Source organism: Coccomyxa subellipsoidea, assembly GCF_000258705.1.
Source record: "Coccomyxa subellipsoidea C-169, whole genome shotgun sequence".
Lineage (NCBI taxonomy): Eukaryota > Viridiplantae > Chlorophyta > Trebouxiophyceae > Coccomyxaceae > Coccomyxa > Coccomyxa subellipsoidea.
In genome coordinates, this window is record NW_005178040.1 from 1862242 (window position 1) to 1886092 (window position 23851).

General features: G+C 54.2%; 6 protein-coding genes across 6 annotated transcripts; 3 read left to right on the forward strand and 3 right to left on the reverse strand.

Annotated features, from left to right (window-relative positions):
• Positions 1–533: 533 nt before the first annotated feature.
• Positions 534–4180, reverse strand: COCSUDRAFT_12656 (cytochrome P450; the record flags this gene model as incomplete). Its single annotated transcript, XM_005650493.1, has 9 exons — positions 534–693; positions 934–1214; positions 1533–1711; positions 2035–2251; positions 2775–2990; positions 3134–3244; positions 3504–3722; positions 3870–3963; positions 4056–4180. The coding sequence occupies 9 exons, from the start codon at positions 4178–4180 to the stop codon at positions 534–536; spliced, it is 1602 nt and encodes a 533-aa protein (XP_005650550.1).
• Positions 4181–4676: 496 nt separating this feature from the next.
• COCSUDRAFT_27574 (DUF1692-domain-containing protein) lies at positions 4677–7664 on the reverse strand. The gene is made up of 8 exons (XM_005650494.1): positions 7374–7664; positions 7170–7243; positions 6979–7062; positions 6691–6870; positions 6333–6476; positions 5707–5940; positions 5247–5390; positions 4677–5112 (listed from the first exon to the last, which is right to left on the reverse strand). Exons 1-8 carry the CDS (start codon positions 7513–7515, stop codon positions 4954–4956), a joined length of 1161 nt encoding a protein of 386 aa, XP_005650551.1. The 5' UTR covers positions 7516–7664; the 3' UTR covers positions 4677–4953.
• Positions 7665–7829: 165 nt separating this feature from the next.
• Positions 7830–8535, forward strand: COCSUDRAFT_32457 (hypothetical protein). Its single transcript, XM_005650495.1, has 2 exons — positions 7830–8287; positions 8400–8535. The coding sequence occupies exon 1, from the start codon at positions 8024–8026 to the stop codon at positions 8192–8194; it is 171 nt and encodes a 56-aa protein (XP_005650552.1). The 5' UTR covers positions 7830–8023; the 3' UTR covers positions 8195–8287; positions 8400–8535.
• Positions 8536–9689: 1154 nt separating this feature from the next.
• Positions 9690–16587, forward strand: COCSUDRAFT_12787 (hypothetical protein; the record flags this gene model as incomplete). Its single annotated transcript, XM_005650496.1, has 15 exons — positions 9690–9732; positions 9952–10139; positions 10604–10738; positions 11041–11235; positions 11551–11733; positions 12104–12328; positions 12566–12625; positions 12930–13061; positions 13440–13638; positions 14181–14298; positions 14589–14694; positions 14911–14955; positions 15386–15520; positions 15836–15997; positions 16336–16587. Coding segments are annotated over 15 exons (2178 nt in total), but the record flags the coding sequence as incomplete, so codon positions are not given.
• Positions 16588–17814: 1227 nt separating this feature from the next.
• COCSUDRAFT_52651 (hypothetical protein) lies at positions 17815–18771 on the reverse strand. The gene is made up of 3 exons (XM_005650497.1): positions 18392–18771; positions 18174–18310; positions 17815–18092 (listed from the first exon to the last, which is right to left on the reverse strand). Exons 1-3 carry the CDS (start codon positions 18513–18515, stop codon positions 17928–17930), a joined length of 426 nt encoding a protein of 141 aa, XP_005650554.1. The 5' UTR covers positions 18516–18771; the 3' UTR covers positions 17815–17927.
• Positions 18772–19086: 315 nt separating this feature from the next.
• On the forward strand, positions 19087–23825 carry COCSUDRAFT_27575 (alpha subunit of acetyl-CoA carboxylase). The gene is made up of 10 exons (XM_005650498.1): positions 19087–19514; positions 19793–19867; positions 20016–20243; positions 20482–20637; positions 20867–21073; positions 21333–21484; positions 21804–21930; positions 22209–22371; positions 22579–22706; positions 23031–23825. Exons 1-10 carry the CDS (start codon positions 19182–19184, stop codon positions 23109–23111), a joined length of 1650 nt encoding a protein of 549 aa, XP_005650555.1. The 5' UTR covers positions 19087–19181; the 3' UTR covers positions 23112–23825.
• The last annotated feature ends 26 nt before the right edge of the window (positions 23826–23851 follow it).

Here is a 23851-nt window from a genome sequence, read left to right on the forward strand (position 1 = left end):
GCAGCAGAGTCGCTCAAGTATGCAAGGTTTGGCAGTTGTTCCATTGCTGATAATAGAGTTGTTGGCCACAACGGCACAGATTTGGCAGCAGTGTCTGTTATCTGCCACAGGTCATGAGAGCTGCAGGGGATTTACGTGCATGTCAAAACATTGGGTTGGCCGAGACTGCTGAGGTTGACATTGCTTTCATGATCATGGATGTTTTGTCTGATAGGTCATCCTGTGAGAAAGACAGAGACGCCTGATGCGTGGTAATTTATTGCAGAGTGAGGTTCAGGATACTTTGCAGCACAGCATTCTGCCCGAACCATTACATACTGGAGTAAGTCATTCAGGTCTTGATACCTCGACAGGTCAACGCATCACATTTCAGATGTCGCAAAACTGTGTAGATGCCGAACTCAGACCCAATGCAGATGGACTTCACGGATATTCTTCTCAATTTCTCAGTGATACGCCTGACTCACATTGTCACCTTCCACTGGGACATCATTAAATATTGTAGGACACCCCGCCAGCATGACCCACAGCTCTCACACAGGGACTGCGACTTCTTGTGACTCTGCACCGGCAGGGGTCACACCCACATCCCTCCGCTGCACCCTGACCTGCAGGCCATTTGCAGTGTGGATCGTGGCCCCTGTCGCCATGCCCACGCTCTCCGGCCCCTCAACGAAATCAAATGTGAATCGCCTGCATGCACGCAACAGTGCCCTGAGTCCCCCTGCACTGTCACCTGGTCCCTCTTTGCTACACCATTTACAAGATTGCCCTTCCATGTGAGACATTAGCAAGGGCACCATGTAGCGCACTATGCATGTTTGGTGGGCCAAAGGTACCCTCAAATCTTGTGGTGAGAGGTGAAATGAACTTACAACCCGCACTTAGATGTGAATTGAATGTAAATGTACAGCACGGGTGTAAGCAGCTCACCGCAGGAGCATGGTGAGAGCGACGGTGGCCTCCAGCAGAGCGAATTGATCGCCCACACATTTGCGCGCGCCCCCGCCAAAGGGGATGAACGCGAAGTCAGACGCCACCTCGTTGGGGTAGAAGCTGCTGCCCTGCGCCTCCGGCCGGTAGCCCGCCCACGCGCCGTTAAAGGCCGGGTTGCTGTTGGTCTCCGAGAAGCGCTCCGGCCTGAACGTGTCCGGGTCCTTCCACAGGTGCGGCGACCTGTGCAATGATTGGAACATGATCGTACCACTGCTGCTCTACAGTCTGAAGAGCTGCAGCAAATGCACCAGCTTCAAAGGATCCCAACACTGCTGGATGTTTCAAAACTGATTAGCCACTGCTCTGGAGAGACGCCACTGCTGTTACTTGGGACTCTGATGAGTCAGCCAAAGTTGCCAGGTACCACAGAGCCAAGCAGATATTGCGCAGCATGGTAGAATCTTTCAGTAGTTTGATTGTCTGCTCCAGGTATTTGCAGCCACCAACCAGAAGCCTGCCCGGTGGCTGCAACAGAGGCATGCTGACAGCATGCGGGCAGTGTGTTCAAGTGGGGCGCGCCTGTGCAGGTTCCAGACGGAGATGAAGATGTCGGCGCCCTTGCCGATGGGGTAGCCGGAGGAGTCGCCCCCCAACGGTGCCGGCAGCACGTCGTCGGAGAGCGCGCGGCGTATGAGGATGGGCGGCTGCGGGTACATGCGCAGAGACTCCGCCAGCGCACACCGCACGTACGGCATCGCCCGCATGTCTTCAATGCCTGCGCGCGCCAGCAAAAGCTCAGCGGACAACCTGAGGAAACACCATGACTGCTCACGTCTCAGTGCAATGAGGTTGTCTTTTAAGAGAATACTGACATGCCCTTTGGCGTACGCCTTCTCAAGCTCCTAGAGCCTTTGCCCACCTTTACGCGCCATTGCTTCTTCTAGAACTCTGCAAGAACTACATACAGTGCAGAGATTGGAATAGAAATTCAGCAGGCAGCATCTGCACTGGCACGTTATTCCAAACAAGGAAGAACACCAGGGAATTGCGTGGTGTATATGCCGTCTGTCTAACAGTGGGCAGGACAGGGGGGCGCACTGGGGGTTTTGTCGCCGAGCACGGAGTCGATCTCAGCCAGGACTTTGGCGTAGGCGGAGGGGTGAGTCAGCAGCGCGAAGAGCGTCCAGGTCAGCACGGCTGCGGTCGTCTCGTGCCCCGCGATGAGCATGGTCATGAGATCGTCGCGCAGCTGCTTGTCCGACAGGTCAGCGTCGCGCATGTCCACCAGGAATCTCAGCAGCGAAGGATCTCGCACCTGCGCGCGTGCCAGCCCTGTCAGTGACGCAATACTTGCGTTGTGGAAGACCTGGCGCAGTGTTTGCTTTAGCGGTGGATGAGTTCATGCGGGTCCTTTCTGCCACAATGTGGCGCTGGTCAGGCATTCACAGTGGAAGATGCATGCTAAATTGATTGTCCAGATTTGAGCCTCTGCATTGTAACTGGTGGTGCCGGCCAGAGCTCTCTGCTGGACAGCTGAATGCTTAAAGTGCCCTGCCCTTCCCTTTACAAATCTCAGGTCACCACAGCATGGCTGCTTGCTGGGTCATGGGCCCAGAGATTCAAAACCCTCCAGGAAATATTATTATAATCGCAACGCTTGCCTTGCCAAGAGGCAAGGTGCATCTTTAGACATGTTGTAGTTGATCTACCCCTTTGATGGACTCGCAAGATCCAAGCAAGACCTAATCAATAGTGGGCACGGTGCTCACTACTTATACCGCCGGGGCCACCTCCATAATGACTGTTGCACAAGCTGCGAAGAAGGAAGCTATGCGCACCTTGGAGTAATCCCTGGCCTGCAGCGCCTCCACATCATCGGCCTGGCGCGTCTGCTTGGCCTGCGCGATGAGGTCATCCAGGCAGGCATTGATCACCGCCAGGTCAGCGTTGAACTTGCGCTGACGTGGCACAATGTACTTGGTGATGGGGATGTTCCAGTAGGGGATGTAGAACGTCGAGCGGTGCTCCGCCTCTTTCAGCACTCCGTACACAGCCTGCCAATCACAGTCACACCACTGTAAAGCCCTTGCGTAAAACTTCATCGTTTCTTGCTTGCAAAGGAAGACTTTTGCAGATCCTGCCATGCCAGTGCTGCTCATTGCAGGTGATTATCGGCCATGCATGAACAAATTGCTACCTTGATGACTGGGGACTCCTTGGTGATGGAATTGAAGTCATAGTTGAACACCCCCAGTCCGATGATGTCCAGCCCCAGGCTCAGGAAGACCTCCTCCATATCAGTCTGCCCCTGCACACGACACCAGTCCCTTTATCTCTAACCAATGTGCAGCCATGCCAGCCTGCCACCTGGCAAATCATGCTTAGTCGGCCAGGTACCATCACTAGTAACAGAAGTGTCGGTATGAAGATGTGCATTGCTTCCAGTGCAGGTGCACAAGCGAGCCATTGAGTCAGACGGTGACATTGCATCGCGTCCAGCCAACTCAGGGCTGACGCCGATGACTGATTGCCAGAGCCAGCGCCCAGCATAGAGGTAGGTGAGTCACCTCGCCGTCAGCAGTGAGGGCGTCGAGGCTGCGGATAGTCTCCTGGGTGCAGGCGCCAAACATGGCAACCATGGTTTCCAGGTAGGCCTTGTGGAAGGCCGGCACGATGGCGCGCCGCCGCGGCTTCCACGTCTCCAGATCGGCTGGGATCAGCCCCTTGCCCATTATGGGCTCCAGGATCTCCGCCAGCACGCCCTTGTCATAATTGAACGCATTCTCCTGGTGGAGCAGGAGCACAGGGGCTGTCAGCTTCTGCAGCACTGCAAACTGCTGCAGCAGACCCTGCTGTTGCATTTCACACGGCAAGCAAAGTGCATGGCAAGGGTCTTGGCAGGCTTGGGTGTGGTGTGAGGTGGGAGGGCAAACCTTGAGGAGATGCCTGACCACGACTGGATCCGAGACGACGATGAACGCCTTCGGCCCAAATGCTAGCTTGTAGACGCCTCCGCTGTCCAGGAACCTGAAGATCCAGGGAACCTTGAGGCAAAGGATGGAGTGATCAGGGATTGTCATTGAAAGATTGGCTGAGCGTGCATGTTGCCAGAAGCCCACCACTGGTACAGGGCTTTGAAGAGTGGTTCGTCTCCTGCCAGGTCTGACAGCTCTCCTTGAGCCACAGGAATAGTCTCTCCTCCCACATTCGGCTGAAAGTAGCCCTGGCTGAGCTCTGTCAGCATGCGACTGAGGCCATCCTTGGTGTTGCCCTTTCCCTTCACTGTCGCATAAGCCAAGGCCAGCAAGCTAGGCGTGAAAAACAGGCCCACGCCAATCAACGTGTCTTGAAGGGAACAAGTGACAACATTCCTGATCCCGTGTTTGCTTTGCCTGTGCTGTCTCTGGAAGGCATGCCTATGACAAAGAGATCGACTAGATTGGGAGTGTGATATTTGCTGCCACGACGAGGTTCTGAACGGCAATCTTGAATTTCTTATACTCAATGCACTGCAAGGCTCTGCACTGTGCGAGGTGCTACAGGACGATCGCAAAGATTGCCCACAAAAGAGCATTGCTCCCAAGTCACTCCACGTTCATCTAGAGATTCATTGCCATTGCGAATTTGAGATAGTTTCAGCTGATTTGATCCGAACAACCAATTTGATCAGAACAAACGTGGGTAAAATGAGCTTTCGAAATTCGAGATGATGTCGGAAATTAGAAGGACTGATCCCTCAGGATGAGGCATAGGGTTTACAATTCCTGGGTCACAAAATAGAATAGAAGCCAAAACAAATTTCAACAGCCCATATATGGGCTGCTATATAGGTGCAGTCCAACTACCCTTGCAAGTCAACACTGGTCCACCAGCCAAACACCTCTCAAAAAGCAACTGATGCATTAAGCCACTTATGCCCTTCACACTGACGCCCTCATATACTTACAAGCAAATCGCAGCCTGCTCCTCTGAGAGGATTAAGTGTGCCTTCCGCACACGGCGGGACATGGCACAGTGCTAGATCTGCTTGCCCAGGTCCACCTTCTTCTTGATGGCCTGGTGGCCATGGTAGATGAAGGCGTCAACAATGCCCGCCACGGTGAAGATGCCTCCCACGATGGCACACACGCTTGTCAAGAAGTGCAGGAAAGACATCCTGGTCTCGTGGTACTTCACCTGCGCCCAACACACCCCATCTTTGGATGCCCCTCTCTACACGTGTTGCACCAAAAAGTGCCAAAAAGTGCGATGTCCGGCACCTGCAGGGAGTTGCAACTATGTGATGGCAATAGTGCATGAGGAGGTCTGACCTTGATGGGCGAGAGGTCATAGTAGAAGAAGACGCCCGGCAGCTGCGCCTGGAAGTCTTGGGACCCCTTGAAGTGCTCCGTGACCGAGTACTGGTTGCTGTTGATGGTGTGGTTGTGCGAGTTGACATATATAGTGGGCACCACCTGCGCGCACGGCAACCACCGATGATAAACCTGGCACTGGTGTTGCTTGAGTACCGGTGGCATTGATGTGTGACTGCAAGGATGTAACACCTAACACTATGTACACCATTATCAACAGATCTCTTTCATCATTAAGGGCCTTATGCATATCCGGTGCTGACAGTTTCCTGCAAATGGCATCAAGATCCTGCCAGCCTCCTCCTCCCACAAATCCCGAGTGCCCCATGCCTTCTTCCATTCTGGGATTGAGTGCGTACACTTCCCACGCACTGTTGGGTGCATGCAGAGGGCAGCATCCTAAAGAGAGGGGAAGCACCTTGAGGAAGTACTGGTAGGCTCCGGGGAGGCCCTGGGGGTTGCGTGTGTTGAACTTGGGCAAGTTCACGCGGTCCAGAGGGTTGGTCATGCCTGGGTACTCGTGCCCAAAGCTGAGCTTGTCGATCCTGTGGCTCAGGTCGAAGGTGACCCCCTGGAAGGGCACCAGGTCGTGCACATGCATCGGCCCCTGCTGGAACGACTTCCCAGGTGCAAAGTGGAAGTTCCCCGCCACCTGTGTGCCACGCAGACACAACTCTTGGCCCTTACACGGAAAGAATTGTTGACGTCTTGACAGTGGGCTTGTGCGTAATCACGTGTTGTCAGAATTGAGAGGCACTCTGATGCATGTATACATCACAAATCGATTGGTCAGGCGCCCAAATGGCACAGATTAGGCAAAGAGGTAGGCAGACATCAAGGCAGAGCGAGCGCCAGAAGATAGGAGAAGGGGCCGCCTCGCAAGTGCACATCAGGTAACAAAAATACAATGATACCCCGGCCCAGGAGCACTAAATGACCAGATTGCATACATGCACAGGTTCCTATCGACCACATCAAGCAAAAAATCTCCAGCGAGGCTTCCGGCCATACGGGCAATGGGAATAGCCAATAGCAGGCAAGCACCTTGTTGACAGCCAGGGAGCCCCACATGTGGCACCCTTCCCCCTCCTGCGCACGCAGCTTCTCCACAAAGCCCTCCTTCGCGCACTGTGATATTTGCTGCGGGTCTGTGAAGCCCCAGCCCTTCCGCCTGTACGCAGCCCGCACCTGCAAACAACACATCCCTATCGCTTTTGTTCTCTAACAAGAAAACGAAATCTTGTATAATATAGAGATGGTGTGTGCAGGCCCACATTGGCGCGCTCTGCAAGCCAATTACTGTACTGGCAGTGATTGCATGGAGGCCGCCTGACACTGATCTAGAAAGATCTCATCACATGTTGGTCGATGAGCCTCAATGGAGATTCGGAAAGCAGCACACCTCCTCACAGTTGTTGCAGCACTCTTCATCAGGCGCCGCGCCATAGCACGATCCACACTCCGTCTCGTTCGCCTTGTGCAGCAGCGTGTCATCCAGCTCTGGCCCCACCTGGTGCTTCTCTATGCTGTCCGGAATCACCACCCCATTCGAGTCTAGCCGCCGCTTATACACATCATGATCCTGTCCACAAAAGTTCACACTGAGCAAATGCAGTCAGTTTCCTGCCTTGTTACGACGGTATGGCAGCTGAGGATGTGGGAGACTGCTGCACAAGACAGGAGAGCTTACCACATCCAGATGCATCTCTCCGCTGATATCCATCAGGTCTAGGCTGATCCATTCGCATGGGAGCGCAGGAAATGTCATGTCGAACTGGAATGACACAGACTCACATGTCAGCTACGCTGCAGGTTTGTATCCTACATCAGGCAGGCGACAGTGGCGAAAGTAAAATATGAAGCCATCGTCTCGATACGCACGTTGATAGATAGTTGATCCCCTCTCGTAGTGTCTACCGAAAGCTCGTTTGTGGTGGTGATCTTCATGAAGAGACCTGTCCAGGTGTACAGATTTGATCAACCATCAACGCCAAAAGCATGCGCAGCGCCACCCGATCGGATTAAAATTCTGGCACGAACAAACCTTCGAACGGCTAGCGCTGAATGAAAGGAGACGAAACGCACTTAATTCGGACAGGAAGAGGCAGAGCATTATTATGCTGCTGCCAATCGTTATGATGCCCCCACTTAAAGTTCTCTGAAAGAAGTCTTCATTGACTTTTGGATAGGCGTCCAGATTCTTCAGTTTACTGACAATCCCCTCCATAGGATCTAAATTCCGCCACCACCTTTTGCTCTTATGTTTCTCGAGACATCACTTCCGACCATTACCGAATTCAACTGATCCCAAGGAGAGCCACATTGCGCCAAATCTGTTTCACGTCAAATCAATCAATGAACAAGATCAATTTCAACGTCCTGCCAGCAGAAGCCACAGGATTGATGGACTTTGCATGGCCCGCGCCTGGAGAGGTCTTTGAGATCAATTACCAAGATCGCCGTCGGCTGCGCGCTCTTGTCACTCTAAATCACTGAGTTGAACATGAACCCAACTTCCTGCCCTGGAGGAAGCGACTTATAAGCGCTGTAATGTAACTGTCAATACCTGTAGACATGTTTGACAGTGTGAGACAGTTAAAATTTGCTCCAACTTGATTTTTTTGGGAACATCTTGATCTGATCTGACCAATTATTCCCGATATTTCGCGTCTTTTGCACCTGCTGAAGTAGGGATGGGCAATTTTTATGAACAATGACACTCAGTATGTTGGACGATGTCCAACAAGGTCCTAATTCTGCGGAACCGGCCAGTCCTCCCTACACCGAAGGAGAGGCAGTTTCCATTCAGTCAGAATTGCAGGATCGCCTGCGATCGAACCATGCGGCAGAGGCATCTGGCCGTGTTCATCCAGAGCTTGCCCCTTTTGCCCATCAGCTTCGGCTGAAGAGGCAGGCCCTGTCAGCTCTCCTGAGCAACAAGGTTGCCCCAAGCACCATATTGGCTCGTCTGAAGCACTGCAATGCCTCAAAGGTGCGCTTTTAGAGCTGCTCTGCATGCCCCTAGTTTTTTTTAAACATGCCTGTAATCCTTCAGTCGGTGCAAACCCAAAATAGACCGCTACACTCACTTGCGGTTGCAACTCCAGGTAGCAAGTGAGCAGATCCAGGCGCCGCTGCAAGTGAATTCCAGCCTTCTCTGTGCGCATCGGCAAGATGCTGGGCAGGCTCCCCAGGAGAAAGCCGCTGCAGCACCGGACGTTGTGACCCTGCGCGCCGAGCGATGCAGAGCTGCAGAGCACGCAGTGCAGGACCGGCTGGATCAGCTGGCAAAGGGGGCGCCAGATCTGCCTGCACAGCCGCAGGCACGCTCTCCCCCTCCTGTCCAGGCGCAGATCCGGATTGAACAGCAGTCACTTCCAGCGGACGAAGATCACAAAGCCTGTCATACCATGCCTTTTGCCATTCTTTAATATGAGTTCTCCTGCCACCAGTTTCTGTGCCAGCTTGTTTCAAAAATAGGGGTGCATGGCTGAGCATTGCATTGTCAGCAGGTCGAGCAGATGCAAGCGCTACTAGAGTGGAAGCGACTGCACTTGCTGGGGCTGCAGCGGGGCCTGCGCAGCCAGGTGGCGGCCGAGCAGCGGCTGCAGCAGGACGCTGACGTGGCGCAGCTGGCTGACTGGACCGCCTGGCGCCGGCCCATGCCGGACCAGCCGCTGCGGCCTCCGCCGCCCCTTGTACCTCCCGTGCGCCGCGCCGCCGACACCGGCGCCTCGACGCAGGAACTGCACGCCGAGATGCTGCGGTGCGCCAAACTCTGATCACTTACATGCTCTTCCGCAATTCATTGGAATGCATCATGGCGGCCCGCCTGCTCTCCCTGAAACCAGCCCAACTACGCACCTACCGCCACTTTTGGCTACCTGGTATGCCAGCGAGCAAGTTCTGCTCGATAGGTACACACGATTCTGGTCTATTGTCTTGTGAAGAAGGGAAACAGACAAAGATGAGGATCGTGGTGTGCAGGGCAAGGGCGGCAAAGGAGCGGGAGGCGATGGAGCAGAGGGCGCGCATGGAGCAGGAGAGACTGATGCGCAATGCGCAGATCCGTGCGGCCGACAACATGCGCCGGCGCGAGGAGATGCTCGCCCGCCAGCGCCAGGCCAACATGGCCAAGCTGGTAAGCCAATTTGACACTGCATGCCCCTTAATCTCTTGTATTGATGTAATTTTGCTGATGCAATTAGCTCCTTGTGTTTGTAGGTATACACAGTCAAATTGGTCTAGCAGCTGTGGTGAGGACTGGGAGCATTGAGGGTCACAGTTGACGCGGGGTGCTTGTGCGTGGTGCAGAAGGAGATCCAGGACCGGCGCAACTTCTGCCAGGAGGTCATCGCCTTCCACCGTGACACACTGCGACCTGCCGGCCTCACCGCCGCCAAGCGCCGCATGCAACGCAACAACGGCGTGAAGGCCTGGCACGGTGCGCACCCCTTCCTTCCCTGATCTGTAGCAACGATAAGCCCGCTACCCATGTGGTATCTCATGGGGTCTTGACGGACCCTCCTGATGCATGCATGGCCATTTGTACTCCTTCATCAACACTATCCTGGTGGGGTGCTGCTGAGAGTGTGTCAGGAAAGGGACCAACCCCCATCGAGGGAAGGTACAAGTGGTGATCGGTTCGGTGCAAATTGTGCAGGGCGGGAGGGGCGGCGTATCGGTCGGGAGGCAGCGGCGCGCATAGTGGCGCTGCGGGAGCAAAACTACGAGGAGTATCTGCGGCTGGCGCGCACCACCAAGGACAAGCGCCTGCGCACGCTGCTCGACAAGACCGACGCCATCATCTCCGATCTCGGCCTCAAGGTGCTGCAATTGCCTCCTGCTGGTGTGAAGGGCGTGGCTTATGCCCCAGCAACTGTGAAATCAACAAAGCAAGATTGGAAGATCCAGGACACCTCGCCCACCGCTGACTCGTGTCCAATTTCCGTACAAAAGATGCCAGGTCGGCGCACCAGTACTCCTGCTTACAAGCACAGCAAATAGTTGGACCTGCTTTAAGGAAGAGCCGGCGCAATAGATTTTCTGCTCACAAGCATGATGCTGGCTCACAGGGGCGTTTAATTGCATTTGAAGGAATGCCCAACAAAGCTTGTGATGAATTGTCAGTGTTGAACAATGAGAAAATGCAGCATATTGCAGATGAAACTCACATCAGCATGTGTTATAGCAATAGCTTTGAAGTCTTCGGTATCAAGTTCACGTGGCGGCTGCAGGTGGCTGAGCAGCGGGCAGCGATGCTGGAGGAGGCGAGCGCAGATGACGTGGCACCGTGGATGAGCGGCGACGTGGAGGAGGAAGCTGCCGCGGAGCTGCGCAAGAAGGAGGAGGACCTGGACGCCGAGACGCTGCACCTCCTGCACACGCAGCGCCAGTACTATGACTCCGTGCACGTCATCAAGGAGAAGGCGTGTGCACAGCTCCTTGCTGTAATCTTGCCTGTTTTCTATACTCCAGTGTTGCAGCAGTCAAGATTTTTTTCAAGGCAGCATGCCTGCAAGTGGCTGTCCCAACAACGATTTGGTAAGTTGCAGTTTTTGCCGCTTGCTTGTACTGGAATGACATGGCTCACTTGGCAAGTGGTTGAATGTCTAGTGAACAGCGTGGTGCCGTCCTCAAGCTCCGATCGTGACCAAGCGCAGAAGTCTTACCAATCCAAAGTCTTAACGAGCCTCAGCATACAATTCTAAACAATCGTCTGTTTGTTGCGCGGCAGGTGCGGCAGGCGGAGATGCTGCAGGGGGGCACGCTGCGCGCGTACCAGCTGGGGGGCGTCAAGTTTCTGGTGTCGCTGGTGAACAATCGCATCAACGGCATCCTGGCCGACGAGATGGGCCTGGGCAAGACCATCCAAACCATCGCCACGCTCGCGTTCCTGCAGGAGTCCAAGCGCAACAATGGGCCCCACCTCATCCTCGCCCCCAAGGTACTCCCCGCCCCTGCGTGGCCTGTTTTGTCATCCATTGTAGCAAATTAATCAATTTTTTGCAGAAGTGGGGGCTAGTCTCCTGTGAATATGCATGTGCTATCTCGCTGCTACCGAGCTGCAGTGCAGCCATGCTGTCAGGCTGCCGGTGCTCGTGTCCGGTCAATTACAAGCACATGCATGCTTCCAAAATGAATATGGTTCAAGCCCTACAGCCTGCAAAGCAGATCACCAGGCTCTGGGCAGATGCTTCTGCATGCTTGTGAGTGCTTGTAAGAATGACTGATCAGGGGCGTCTGGGTGGCTTCTGCGCAGGCGACGCTGTCGAACTGGATGAACGAGTTTGGCAAGTGGGCGCCGAGCATGGGCGTGGTGCTGTACGACGGGGGAATGGAGGAGCGCAGGGCCATTCGCGCGCAGCACCTCGACAAGCCAGCCTTCCATGCGCTCGTCACCCACTACGACCTCATCATCCGCGACAAAAACGCCCTAAAAAAGGTGCCGCCCTCTTTTGTAAACATTTCCTTCTCGGCACAGCATGCCCTATGTGTTGCAGCGTGCACCTGCGGCCCATTCCAAGAGTTCATCCTGTCACAGCATGACAACGATCATGTTATAGCGGCGCTAACGCAGTGGATGCGTCGCTGTAGAAGCCGCTGATGTTGATTGTCCCAGTGATGATGGAGGCGTGTCACTAAGCTATAGATCAATTGAGAATGTGGGCCTCACAGGTCCTCTCACGAGGATCGGACTACTGTTTAGTGGAGCGTTCAAGGTTACTATTGAAAAGTCTCGAAGTGTAAATTGAGAACCTCATTCTGTTGCGCTTGGGCTTGCAAGCAAAAGCGGTGCGCGCGCGTGGGTGCAGATCCAGTGGGAGCTGCTGGTGGTGGACGAGGGCCACCGGCTGAAGAACGCGGAGAGCAAGCTGGCGGAAATTCTGCGCACCTACGCGTTCAAGCACCGCGTGCTGCTGACGGGGACGCCCATCCAGAACAGTCTGGCCGAGCTGTGGGCACTGCTCAACTTTGTGCTGCCCCAGGTCTTCAACTCCTCCGACAGCTTCGACGAGTGGTTCGCCGCCCCCTTCAAGGTTGGTTCTTCCCACCCTTTCAAGGCTGGCCTGAAAATGGGATCACAGGCGAAGGCAGCAGGCTCTTGTTTTGATGCCCAACAATAATGGTGTGAGCGCCTTGCACGACATATGACCAGTTGTAGTGCGCTCGGTCTTCTGCACACCCCTGCATGATTGCCAGAAGGAGGGATGTGTCTGTTTGTAGCAAACGGGGTCTGAAGGGTAAAACTGGCATTTTTGCAGGGGCAGGGCGAGGATGTGGCGGTGCAGCTGAATGAGGAGGAGCAGCTGCTGGTCATCACCCGCCTCCACCAGGTGAGCTTTCTGCCTCAACACCAGAGTTCATACAACATGAATCTGCCAATCACTAGGCACCGCAGGAGTGCCATGTACTCAATCATGGCAGTGCAGGCCCCTTTTTCTCTCAGTAACTCTAAAATGACACATGCATGTGCATGCATTTGCCCCATGAGTTTCAGCTTCAAATTTTTGATGGCAATGCAAATGCAGCCCTTTTCTGCATTGTTAGCCTTCTGCCACCAATGTTCACAACAGGTGTCAGCAACTTATTTACCAGCGTCCCATAACTGCCAGTTTCTCACCCAGCATAGCGGTGCAGGTGCTGCGGCCGTTCATGCTGCGGCGCACGAAGCGCGAGGTGGAGACGGAGCTGCCGGGCAAGACGGAGCACATCCTGCGCTGCGACCTCTCCGCCTGGCAGCAGCTCTGGTACCGCCAGATCGCCGAAGAGGTGCCGCCCTTCACCCTCTCTCAGTCCCTGTCAATGTCCTCGATGTTTGCAGCTGCAGTGTGAGCTGCCTGTCTTGCACAGTAGATCACCATATGGTGACCTTGATTGAGTCCTAGAGACCGCCTGGCGGCAGCTGGCAGTGCAAGCCAAGTAGGTTTCTAAGAAAAAAGGCATTTAAAGACGTGGAAAATGCACCAGTCTAGGGTACAATTGAGCAGTAGCTTGCCTTAACACAAGCAGCAAAGTGGAACCAGCAGGAAATCTAACAAGAGTGCCATGTTAATCTGTCAGAGTCCTCTTCGATGTGCCGCCTGATGAAGAGTTGCTAGTTCTTCCTTTGCAATCTTCTCATTCAAAAATATACAAACTTGCTCTCAGGGGCGCGTGGCGGTGGAGGGGAAGGCGGCACGTAGCCTGCGCAACAGCGCGATGCACCTGCGCAAGGCGTGCAACCACCCCTTCCTGTTCCTGGCGGGGCAGCATCCGCCCTACGAGCCGGCCGACGCTGAGGAGATCGTGCGCGCCTCCGGCAAGATCCATGCCCTCGACAACATCCTGCCCAAGCTCCGCGCCACCGGTGCGCCGAACCCCTGCACGCCCCTTTTGTCTTGTTACCCTGTGCCACCCCTCTGATCTTATACCCCAATTGAAGCATACCGGCCCAGTCGCCCTGGTTCAGCCCGCTGAGCCAGGGATCTGAAAGTTCATGTACAGTATTCGCATATGTGGCCTGCTCCGCCATGATTCTTGTCTATGTGACAAAGCCTGGCTCTGTTCCCTTGGGGATCATGGCGGCATTCCAGTTGTTCGTGCCATTCTGTGGGTGCACGAATGTTTGGAGAAGCTGGCGTGGTACCCTGAGGAGGTTGATGCCCAGCCGCCCAGCTGACTTTCCTAATCTGCTCGGCAGTCCATTCACAGCTGAATGGGCTTGAGAGCACCTGTCGATTTGGTGATTCCTTGGCCACATAGTTGAGGACGTACCGATGGAAACACAATAGCAGGAACACTTCAACGGCTCCTCTCACAGCGGAACTTTGCGGACAAATACTTTTTCTTCATCAGCAAGCAATGCATGTGGTTGTATAGAGGATGTGGAATATGCATGCGTGCGTGCAGGGCACCGGGTGCTGCTGTTCAGCCAGATGACACGCGCGCTTGACGTGATCCAGGACTACCTCGACCTGCGCGCCATTCCCCACCTGCGCCTCGACGGCACCACCAAAACCGACGACAGGTGCCGCATTCATCCCGGTTGCCGTCCAGAGCAATTGGCATGGTGCAATTTTACATCATGATCAAATACCTGATCCAGGACCGAAGTTCAAAGAACAGCCAGTCTCCGGCAAAGACTTTCTGCATGTTTAACCACTGTGGCTGCTCGCGTCGACACAGGACAGCTAAATGCCATCACAGTTGTAAAGCAATAAACAGTGAGCTTCCGAATGTTATGCTGGAGCCTGGTAGGACGGGGTTGCATGCATGTGGAGAAGGAAAGTAACAGAATCTGCACTGGGGTGTGTGCAGGGGGCGGATGCTGGCGGAGTTCAATGCGGAGGACAGCCCCTACTTCATCTTCCTTCTCTCCACGCGCGCCGGCGGACTCGGCCTCAACTTGCAAACCGCCGACACGGTGCGCCTCGCTGTACAGTACAGTGTTGCAGTTGCTGTGTGTCATCCAGAGATGCTCTTCTTGTTGGTCCCTGGGGTCAGTTCTGCGATGGCAGCTTGACAAGCCATCATTGTACTGGCTGGTTGGAAGCAACAGGCAGAGCCTGAGATGCCTTCATGTTCAAAGCAATTCTGCGGAATGCTGCAGAATAAGGATGTGCTCGGGTCTGGTGTGCAGGTCTTGATGTTTGACTCCGATTGGAATCCACAGATGGACCTGCAGGTGTGTCCCCACACCAGTCCTGCTCCCACTATCCTGTTGTGCTCTGATTGAGCTCCTCCCAAGAATTTGTTTTGGGGAACCCGTTGTCATGAGCTTAATTTCAAGGCGGTAGTGTCAAGCTTTGGACACTGTGATATCTCGTTCGTCGTTCTTGGGAGATCCTCATTCTAGCACATCCTGGATGCCTCTGGAGTGCCACACTTTCTTTGGCCATGCTAGTGTGCAAGAAATTGCATGATGCCCCATCCATACTGGATTTTTCATTGCATGCCTATCCAATATCCGAAGATCAGGTGCATCGCAGCAGCGTCTCTATGACCGCCTTCCATCCTTCTCTATTCTGAGCTTTCCTCCACCAGATCTTGTTCGCAAACATGATAAAAAACGGTGGCTCCCCGGAGGCACTAAAATCCCGTGGCATGTGCTGCAGGCGGGTGACCGCGCACACCGCATAGGGCAGAAGAAGGCGGTGCTGGTTCTGGTGCTGGTGGCGGCTGGGACCATAGAGGAGGCCATCCTTGACCGCGCCCAGCAGAAACGCGACATTGACGCCAAAGTCATCCAGGTGGGTCACACCCCCACCCCCTGCTGGTGCCTGTTCTGCCTCCTGCCTCTCATATTCATTCCTAGCATGCACGCCTCTCCAAGATGCGTCAGGACGGGACTGCAGCAGTGTTGCAGCTCAAGAACCAGCTGCTCTGCAAGAGATTTTTGGAGGGGCAAAGCACCATTGGCTTGAGTGTATTCCATGTGGCAGTGTAGAGGCTGGAAGTGAATGGGCTGATCATGGCAACGTCACACCTGCTAGAGAACTTCTCATTGATGCAGTACCTGAGATTCACGCCCATCCTGAGGAGGTGGCAACTTTGTGTTATGGCAGGCGGGGATGTTCAACGACGAGAGCACGCACAAGGAGCGGGTGCAGGTGCTGCAGTCGCTCATGGCCAAGGGCACCGGGGACGTGGGCAGCGGAGTGCACACCCCACGCGAAATCAACCAGCTGCTTGCACGCACAGACGCCGAATTCCGCACCTTCCAGCAGGTGCGTGCACATGCCCCTGTCCTGGTGCCACATGAGATGCCACACTCCGCCGCGAGCAGTATGGCCGTCAAAACGCTCGCTGCCACAGAATTTGCAGACTAAAATTCTGAGGATGACATTCTGCCAGGACAACCCTTACAGTCCTTGCAGCTCCGACCTTGCCACATAAGTGCACTCGTGGATTTCTCGGTGATAATTCTTGGCACCAAGGGTACAGCACAAGAGCACTTGCTTGGCAAGCCTGTGCCTGCATAACAGGCCTGTGGCACCTATCAAATCTGTGGTGTAGTGACTGATGATGTAGCAATACAAAGTTATTAAGGTATTTCGCAATGCAGATGGACCGGGAGAAGCGGTCGTTGGGCAGCAAGGCGGCGCAGTTGATGACGCTGGACGAGGTGCCCAAATTTGTATTTGAACAAACCTCCGAGGCCAAATCAGGCACGGCGTCTGACGAGGAGGGCCTCGATGACATCATGGACCCCCGGCAGCGCCGGCGGCTGCTGCGCAAATCCGTCGCCCAGTCAGAGGTTAGTCAGCCTTGGCCACTTCTGACACTGATGCTGCACCCGACAGCACTCTTCAGATAGGAGTGCAGCCTCCGCCGTGCCATATTCAGCTTTGTGGGCAGGCGGCAGAATCCGCAGGCCCTGATGCTACAAGCCAGGAAGCATACTCGCATTCCCAGATGTTATGTCCTTCTCAGGAGGCATGTCTGCAGTCCATTTAAGCACGGCACCAAGCAGAATTTAAGGCATGCAGACGTGACACGTGATCTTGTGTGTGTGTGTTTGTGTGCAGACATCAGATGCAGCGGCGAAGTCATCTGCAGCGACGCCGTGTGCCAGCCAGAAGACCTCCATGACCAGCCAGCCTGCAAAGAAGCGGAGGCAAGAAGAGCAGGTACCAGTTTTTTGCATTTTCTGCGCATGTTCTGATTGCTACATGCATGCTGCCAGGGCCTTCAGAGAGCAAGCTCTGATTGTGTCTTTCGAATTCCACACTAAATTCCTCTTGTGGATGTAGAGGTCAGTCTTAAGAGGTGTGGTGTGGATGTCAGGTGGACTCTCCTGAGGGGTCAGAGAGCGAGAGCAGCAGCAACAGCGAGGGGGATGCGCCACAGAGGAAGCGGCAGCTGACAGCCTCACCTGCACCCAGCAGAACCAGGTGTGCCACCAAACTCTGCGCCTTGCTTGTGATTGGCCTGTTTCTTTCCTTTGTAAGTGCAGTCTGTCAAATTGCCTACAAATTGCTTTCTGTACTTTGCGGCAGCCTCGAATGGCCAAGAGAGGAACGAAAGGTATTGAAGGGCCCATCAGCTTTGTGATCTTGTGGTGTTTTGACGTTGTCTGTGCAATGGCCTCAGCAGGGAGAGTCCAGCTGTGGAGATGGTGGAGGCAGCAGAGAATGGGAGTGGCAGCAGGGGCCGCCAGTTGCAGCAGAGGGGAAGAGGGCGAGGCAGGGGCGGCCGTGCAAGACCACCAAGGAAACCTTGATATTGTTCTAAAGAATAGAGAAAAGAAGGGGACGGCTGCCCTGCCAGGAATGGCTGTCCCTGGCTTGCGCCATGCTGATATTGCTCTTGCTTATTCACCCTTGTGAGAATATAATGAATGTCTGTGAACACTTCAAGATGTGCGCCAATGCCTCGAAGAACACAGGGATTGACAGAACATTGCAATTGTGGTTGCTAAAGTGCATTGATATTACTGCGAACCTTGCATTGAATATAGCCAGGTATGAACTGTATTTAGTGCCGGCTTGCACCCTAGTAAACCCCAAACGACCAGAATTGCAGAGCGTGTACTGTACTCTTTGTATTCTGTATGTAACACCGTGTTGTGACATGTCATTGCCTCATCATATAAGACCCTGTCCATTCCCCTCGACAAATCCCCAACTCAGATAGCAACTCTGTGCTTATGCCACGTCAGCTGCCTGGCCATGGGACGTGCGGCTTGGGAGGATTCAATTTGCTGGGAAGGATATAGCCAAAGTGATTGCCTTTCCCCGAGGGCCTTGCTGTGATGTGTCGCGCCTTCTTCATGTTCAACAGCATCTGCTTCATGAAGCGCTTGCTCTTCAGACCCTCGTTCTGCGTGCACACGTTTGTTTAGTAAAATGCTCGATTGTAAAAGCTGGGTCCATGTGCGTGCAAGTGCAGGAAAATGCACACCTCAGCAGCCTCCCAGATTTCTGCAGTTGTTAAGGGCTCGTCTGCATTCTTGAGGATGGTAAACAGCACACTCTTGGCTCCTGTCCTGTATTCCTCGCTGACTGGTCTCAAGTCCTGCTTCTTTGATTTCGTGACTCCTGCATGCAAACGATGGGATCCTTCAGCCGATATGGCCATGGGACAGGGCCTTCACAATGACGGCAAGATATCCTGCCTACCTCCTAGTGGGTGTTTGCCCTCTTCTGCAGCAGTAGCGATTTGTCTAAAACCTAATCCAGCTAAATCCTGGCGTAGAAGCCTGGTGAAGAAGGGGTTGACCAGGCTCTGTAGCCGGTTCCTCATTCACGCTGATACTGTAATGCAGTACCAGTTTCCTTCTCTGATATTTTGATAACAAGAGTAATCAAGAGAAAAGACAGTGATGCTGCAGAAGCAGAAAGATTTTTGTCAGTTGCAGATCGCCCCTCAGATCACCATCGCTGTGACGGCAAGTCAGGCAATTTCACACTGTTGAACGCAACCTCTTCTTGAGCCTGAAGCACCCTTCAGTATGTCGTTTGAGCGCCAGACTCTTGGACCGAGGAAGGAAGGAATTTCCTCCAACTCAGCAAATGTCGATGTGGAAAGGTGTTGCCCACCCCTATCACATCAACCCTAAATTGCATGGAAAATGTGAGGATACTCTCTTCCTGAATGCATTCCAGCGAGTTACTGACAACTTGCAGAAGCTATCATTGAGCTTGAGATGAAGACAAGTACATGTGCTCAGCGCTTCTGAACTATTGCTTGCAGAACCTGGGCCCGTTTCGAGTTTCCTTGGAAACTTGAGCTGTCGCCTCGTCAGAAACCCCGGACCCTGTCCAGTCACATTTGGCCATCTATCTCTTGCCATCTCGGCCAAGCAAAGGACAGCCTCGGCCGGTGTACATGCACTTTTTGCTCAATCTGAGAGCAATGCTGTCCTGAAAATATATTTCGAGCATTGCGTGTTCCTAGGCAGCGTCAGGGATGTCGCAATTTTCTCTCCCAGCCCATCTGTCCCCACAGACTGCTCATCGACAGGGAAGCTCTTTGACAGCCAACTCGCAGCCATTGCCTCCAAGGCACAGATGTGGTCCATTGTTGCGTCGAGGAGATATTGGCAACGTACGAGCTCAGGCCAAGAGCAAGAAGACCAACCCTGATCCCCCAGATACGCCCAAAGATGAAAATCGTCTAGGGGGCAGGGAGTGGCTGCAGCAGCTGCTGTCCAAGTTTGGACCGATCACAGAGAAGGCCATGAATACACACGTTCTCGATTTCGAGAAGCCGCTCGTCGAGCTGGACAACAGAATAAAGGAGGTCTGCCCTGCTTGTGCCTTTCATCTTATTACTAGCGCTGGCGAGAACCGCACAGTTTGATGGAATACCTGCATCAGAATACTTCCTTATATCGAAAAAGGTTGTTTAGTGCATTTGCAGCATTGTTTCTTGTAGCTGATCGTTGATTCACTTGTGAACTGACTTGCAATCTATGAACGCTGAATATGTACAGTGAAGTTTTCGCTGGCGATGCCAAGCATCTGTCGTGCACTTGTGGATTATGCTAAAACTTACTGCATTTTTATTTATGTATTCAGGTCAGGAAAGTTGCAGAGGAGAACGGAGTGGATGTCTCGGAACAGGTCAAAGAGCTCGAGGCAAGGGCAAAGCAGGTAGGAAAACCCTCTGCCACAAGCTTACAATGGAGACTTCAGTGCAAAAGTCCGCTTGTAGGATCAGCATCAAATGCTGCATGCATGGCACCCAGCTGTGATGCAGCGATAGCAATCTTTGACGAGTCCTTTTCTGTCTGTGGTGCAGCTGCGCAAGGACACATACACGCGGCTGACGCCGGTGCAGCGCCTGCAAGTGGCGCGGCACCCCAATAGGCCCACCTTCCTGGACATCGCGCTGAACATCAGCGACAAGTTTGTGGAGCTGCATGGCGACCGCGCCGGCCTGGATGACCCTGCCATGGTCTGCGGCCTCGCCTCCATGGACGGTGTCTCCTTCATGTTCATCGGCCACCAGAAGGGCCGCAACACCAAAGTGCGCAGCTCACCTGCTCACCTGCTCACCCTACATGCCATGCATGCATTGCGGACACCGTTACGGCCTTGCATGAAAGCTGTCAGCTCCAGGTGCATCTGAGAAGTACTTGTCAGCGACCAACGCCACTACAAGTCGCTTTGAATTACACGATGGGCTCTTAATGAGGCAGGCTGATGAGGGGTGACAGTGTTGTCGTGTTTATTTGGAAGGCTGAAATGTGGGTGCGCACGTGCAGGAGAACATCTACCGCAACTTTGGCATGCCGCAGCCCAACGGCTACCGCAAGGCGCTGCGCTTCATGCGCCATGCGGACCACTTTGGGTTTCCCATCGTCACCTTTGTCGACACCCCGGGCGCCTACGCCGGCAAAAATGCCGAGGAGCTCGGCCAGGTGCACTATCTCCCCTTCTCTAAACTGGATGCCAACGACCTGCCTTCACCTGTTAGGCACCTGTGGCTGCATCACAATTGTCCGAGGTGCAAATGCGTGCAGCGATTTCTGATGCTTTTATTGATGTGCAAATGTTCACGCAGCAGGTGTGGTGCTGCCCCCTGCTTGCAGGAATCTAGCCAAAAGCACCTGCGCTGCAGACCTTGAAGGGACTTGTGTTGTTCTGCAGGGTGAGGCGATTGCAGTGAACCTGCGGGAGATGTTTGGCTTCGAGGTGCCCATTCTGAGCGTGGTGATCGGGGAGGGCGGCAGCGGCGGCGCGCTGGCCATCGGCTGCGCCAATCACAACCTCATCATGGAGCACTCTGTCTACTACGTCGCCTCCCCCGAGGCCTGCGCCGCCATCCTGTGGAAGTCTCGTGACAAGGCCGCCACGGTGCACCCCACGCCCCTCCATCCTTTCATTTTCGTACCTGCAACTTGTGCTTCCGAGGAAAAAAAATTGATAAATTCCTAAATTGCCGACACTGCGTTTTGAGCACATCTAAGCATTTTACCTGGCATTATGATGCTTCAAGTGCAAAGAAAAGGCAGCAGGCAATTGCTGCAAGAAGAATGTGAGATGCAGGCTGAGGAAAGGTGGTCTTTACACGGCATGTGTGCTGAGGGCTGGGGTCTGTGCTGGCTGCTTGCAGGCAACAGAGGCACTGCGCATCACATCGTCGGAGCTGGTGACGTTTGGCGTCATGGACACGGTGATCGAGGAGCCGCTGGGAGGCGCGCACGCCGACCCCATGGGCGCATTCCCCGCCATCAAGACCGCCATCATGAAAATCTACAACGACAAGTGCGCCACCCAGCCACTTGCTCTGCATGTCTCTGTGTTCGCTTGCATGTGCATAAGCTAGAAATTGCAAGATGCACTGCACAAGTAGTTTCGAAACAAGTGATCCCACCTGATTTGCCACGACATCAGAAGTGACGAGCTAGCCCCCACTGACACTGTCAGCCGCATCTGGCGACAAATGCTTGCTGCTGGAGTGGAGGGCACCAGGCAACAGGTGTAAGTACTAGGTGCCGCCAAGCTCTTTGCATGGAGAGTGTTGGGAGGCATGTTGGGAATCGATGGTGTTCAGATGTGTTGAGCATGTGACAATGGCGTGCAGGTACGCGAAGCTGTCACCGTCGGAGATCCGGCTGGACCGCTACGCCAAGTTCCGCAAGCTGGGCATGTTTGAGGAGTTCCTCGTTCGCGGCGGGCAGTGGCGGGAAGCACGCGCCGCACGCGCTGCCGTGAGCCCCTGTCCCACACCCTCTGCCTTGACATGTTTCTAATGCACATGCAAGCTTGCTACCACCCATGCTCATACCCTGCTCCCACACACTATTCAACACACCTGCAGCTTGAATTCACCCGCGCTAGTGTACTCTGCTCTGACATATTCCTGCACGTCAAATCTTGGGACCTCGCCCCAAGATGCGCAAGTCACAGCCACAGCCGCAAGGACAGCACAGTGGCATTGCTGTCATGTCCTTCAAAAAGTTGGCTGATAGAGTACATTGTGGTGCAGGCGGAGGGTGCGCGCACGGCGGCGGGCACATGGGCGCCGAATGCGGAGGAGGCGGAGCTGGTGGAGCTGATCGTGGACAAGGACGAGGAGTGGGAGGAACGCCTCAAGGGCAAGGAGGCCTGGATCAACAAGCCCGCCCAGCCGCCCGGCCTCCTGCGCTCCGGTGCGCGCGCAACACTTCTCCCCACAACATATCCCCTGCTTTAAAATGCCGCCCTGGCTTCACTGCAACTCCTCTGGAACATGAGGCGTCAGCCGACCCCATAATCGGGCACCCCTCATTTGCATTGCTACTTCCTTAGAAGATTAGTGGCAAGAGAAGTGGAGGTTGTGTGTGGACAGCGTGTGAGTAACGGTGGGGCATGTGCAGGCATCATGGAGCTGTCGATCTCGATGATCGAGGCGCGCAGGCGGCAGCAGGCCGCGGCCGCGCAGGAAGCCGTCGAGCAGCGCCGCTCAGCCCAGGCCGACAGTGGCGCCCCCGCACAGCTGCCCTCGGTGCGCCGCATCTCCACTGGGACTTTGAACATGAATTCTTGAGCCCCACAGACCATATGCAGACGTGTAGGCAGAGAGCACAAAAGATAGGATCAAGGGCTGCCTGATGTGATGCTTGCAACATAGGAAAGCTCCCAACCACATTGTGTAGGTTAGCCTTGGCATAAGGGGAACCTCCTTGCTGTTGATGCCTCAACATTGCAGGACATGAGCCATGTGCAAGTTTGCACACGGTTGGTGCTGGTCCAGAATTGCAAGTGATGATGGCCGAGGGGCTGCAATTGCCTGCTGTTGCGCTGACGCGGGTTGCGCATGCTGCTGCAGGGCAATGGGAGCTCGTACATTGCGCACAGCGACTCGAAGGAGCGCAACGGTGCCCTGGTGGAAGCTAAGGCTGACAAGTGAGCATTGGAAGACTAGCCAAAGCTCAGAAGCAACTAATTTCTTGGGCCAGTCATGGAACGGCTGAGGAAAGACTGTCGAGGCTAGGCACAGCGCAACGCAACGCAGAAACTTGAGGGCTTAACAAGCTTGCAGCAAGGAATCTGAGACGAGAGGTGCTGAGGAAGAGGGGCACAGCGAGACCACATAGCGATTGGCAAGGTAGCGAGCGAGTACAACAGAAGACATTAGGCAAGTCAGCAAGCTATCAAGGACGAGCCCATACCAGGTTGCTGCTTCTCCCGGCAACAGGGCAGTGGAGACGGCAGGCATGCGGGGATATGAAATTCTGAGCATCAGAATCAATATTTCTCTTGTGCGGCGTGCTGCGCCCCATTGGACATCTGCATAGCATCCCAGCAAGGACGGCCTTTTGCTGCTTACAACCTCTTAGCTACGCATGTGGGCCCCTGAGTGCTTTGGATGCAAACTGCATTGAGCAAGTGAATTGAGACGCGGTTGAGAGATCACATGTACTTTCCTGAGCAGTGTAGACGGCAGTGGTGACATCTGCTGTCTCCCATGTATTTTTTCTTCTTCACAGAGAGCTTGACATGTTTGCTTGCCAAGATTTGGTCATGATATGTATGAGAGAGATGTCAGGGACATGTGGAACTGTTGTGACGTTGGTGAGAGGTTTCACTCCTGGAAACGTTCTGAATGAACATGATGTGAGCCATGAGCATACCATAGTCAAGAGCCCT

Bases quoted from the DNA above. Each gene is read 5' to 3' on its own strand.
- COCSUDRAFT_32457 (XM_005650495.1), top strand. From the start codon at position 8,024: ATGTCCAACAAGGTCCTAATTCTGCGGAACCGGCCAGTCCTCCCTACA.
- COCSUDRAFT_27574 (XM_005650494.1), bottom strand. From the start codon at position 7,515: ATGGAGGGGATTGTCAGTAAACTGAAGAATCTGGACGCCTATCCAAAA. The intron at 7,244-7,373 runs GTGCGTTTCGTC...ACACCTGGACAG, and splicing joins CCTCTTCCTGTCCGAATTAA to GTCTCTTCATGAAGATCACC. The intron at 5,113-5,246 runs GTCAGACCTCCT...TGTTGGGCGCAG, and splicing joins ATGACCTCTCGCCCATCAAG to GTGAAGTACCACGAGACCAG.
- COCSUDRAFT_27575 (XM_005650498.1), top strand. From the start codon at position 19,182: ATGTCGCAATTTTCTCTCCCAGCCCATCTGTCCCCACAGACTGCTCAT. The intron at 19,868-20,015 runs GTAGGAAAACCC...TCTGTGGTGCAG, and splicing joins TCGAGGCAAGGGCAAAGCAG to CTGCGCAAGGACACATACAC. The intron at 21,074-21,332 runs GTGCACCCCACG...GGCTGCTTGCAG, and splicing joins CTCGTGACAAGGCCGCCACG to GCAACAGAGGCACTGCGCAT.
- COCSUDRAFT_52651 (XM_005650497.1), bottom strand. From the start codon at position 18,515: ATGAGGAACCGGCTACAGAGCCTGGTCAACCCCTTCTTCACCAGGCTT. The intron at 18,311-18,391 runs GTAGGCAGGATA...GTTTGCATGCAG, and splicing joins GGGCAAACACCCACTAGGAG to GAGTCACGAAATCAAAGAAG. The intron at 18,093-18,173 runs GTGTGCATTTTC...GTGTGCACGCAG, and splicing joins AAATCTGGGAGGCTGCTGAG to AACGAGGGTCTGAAGAGCAA.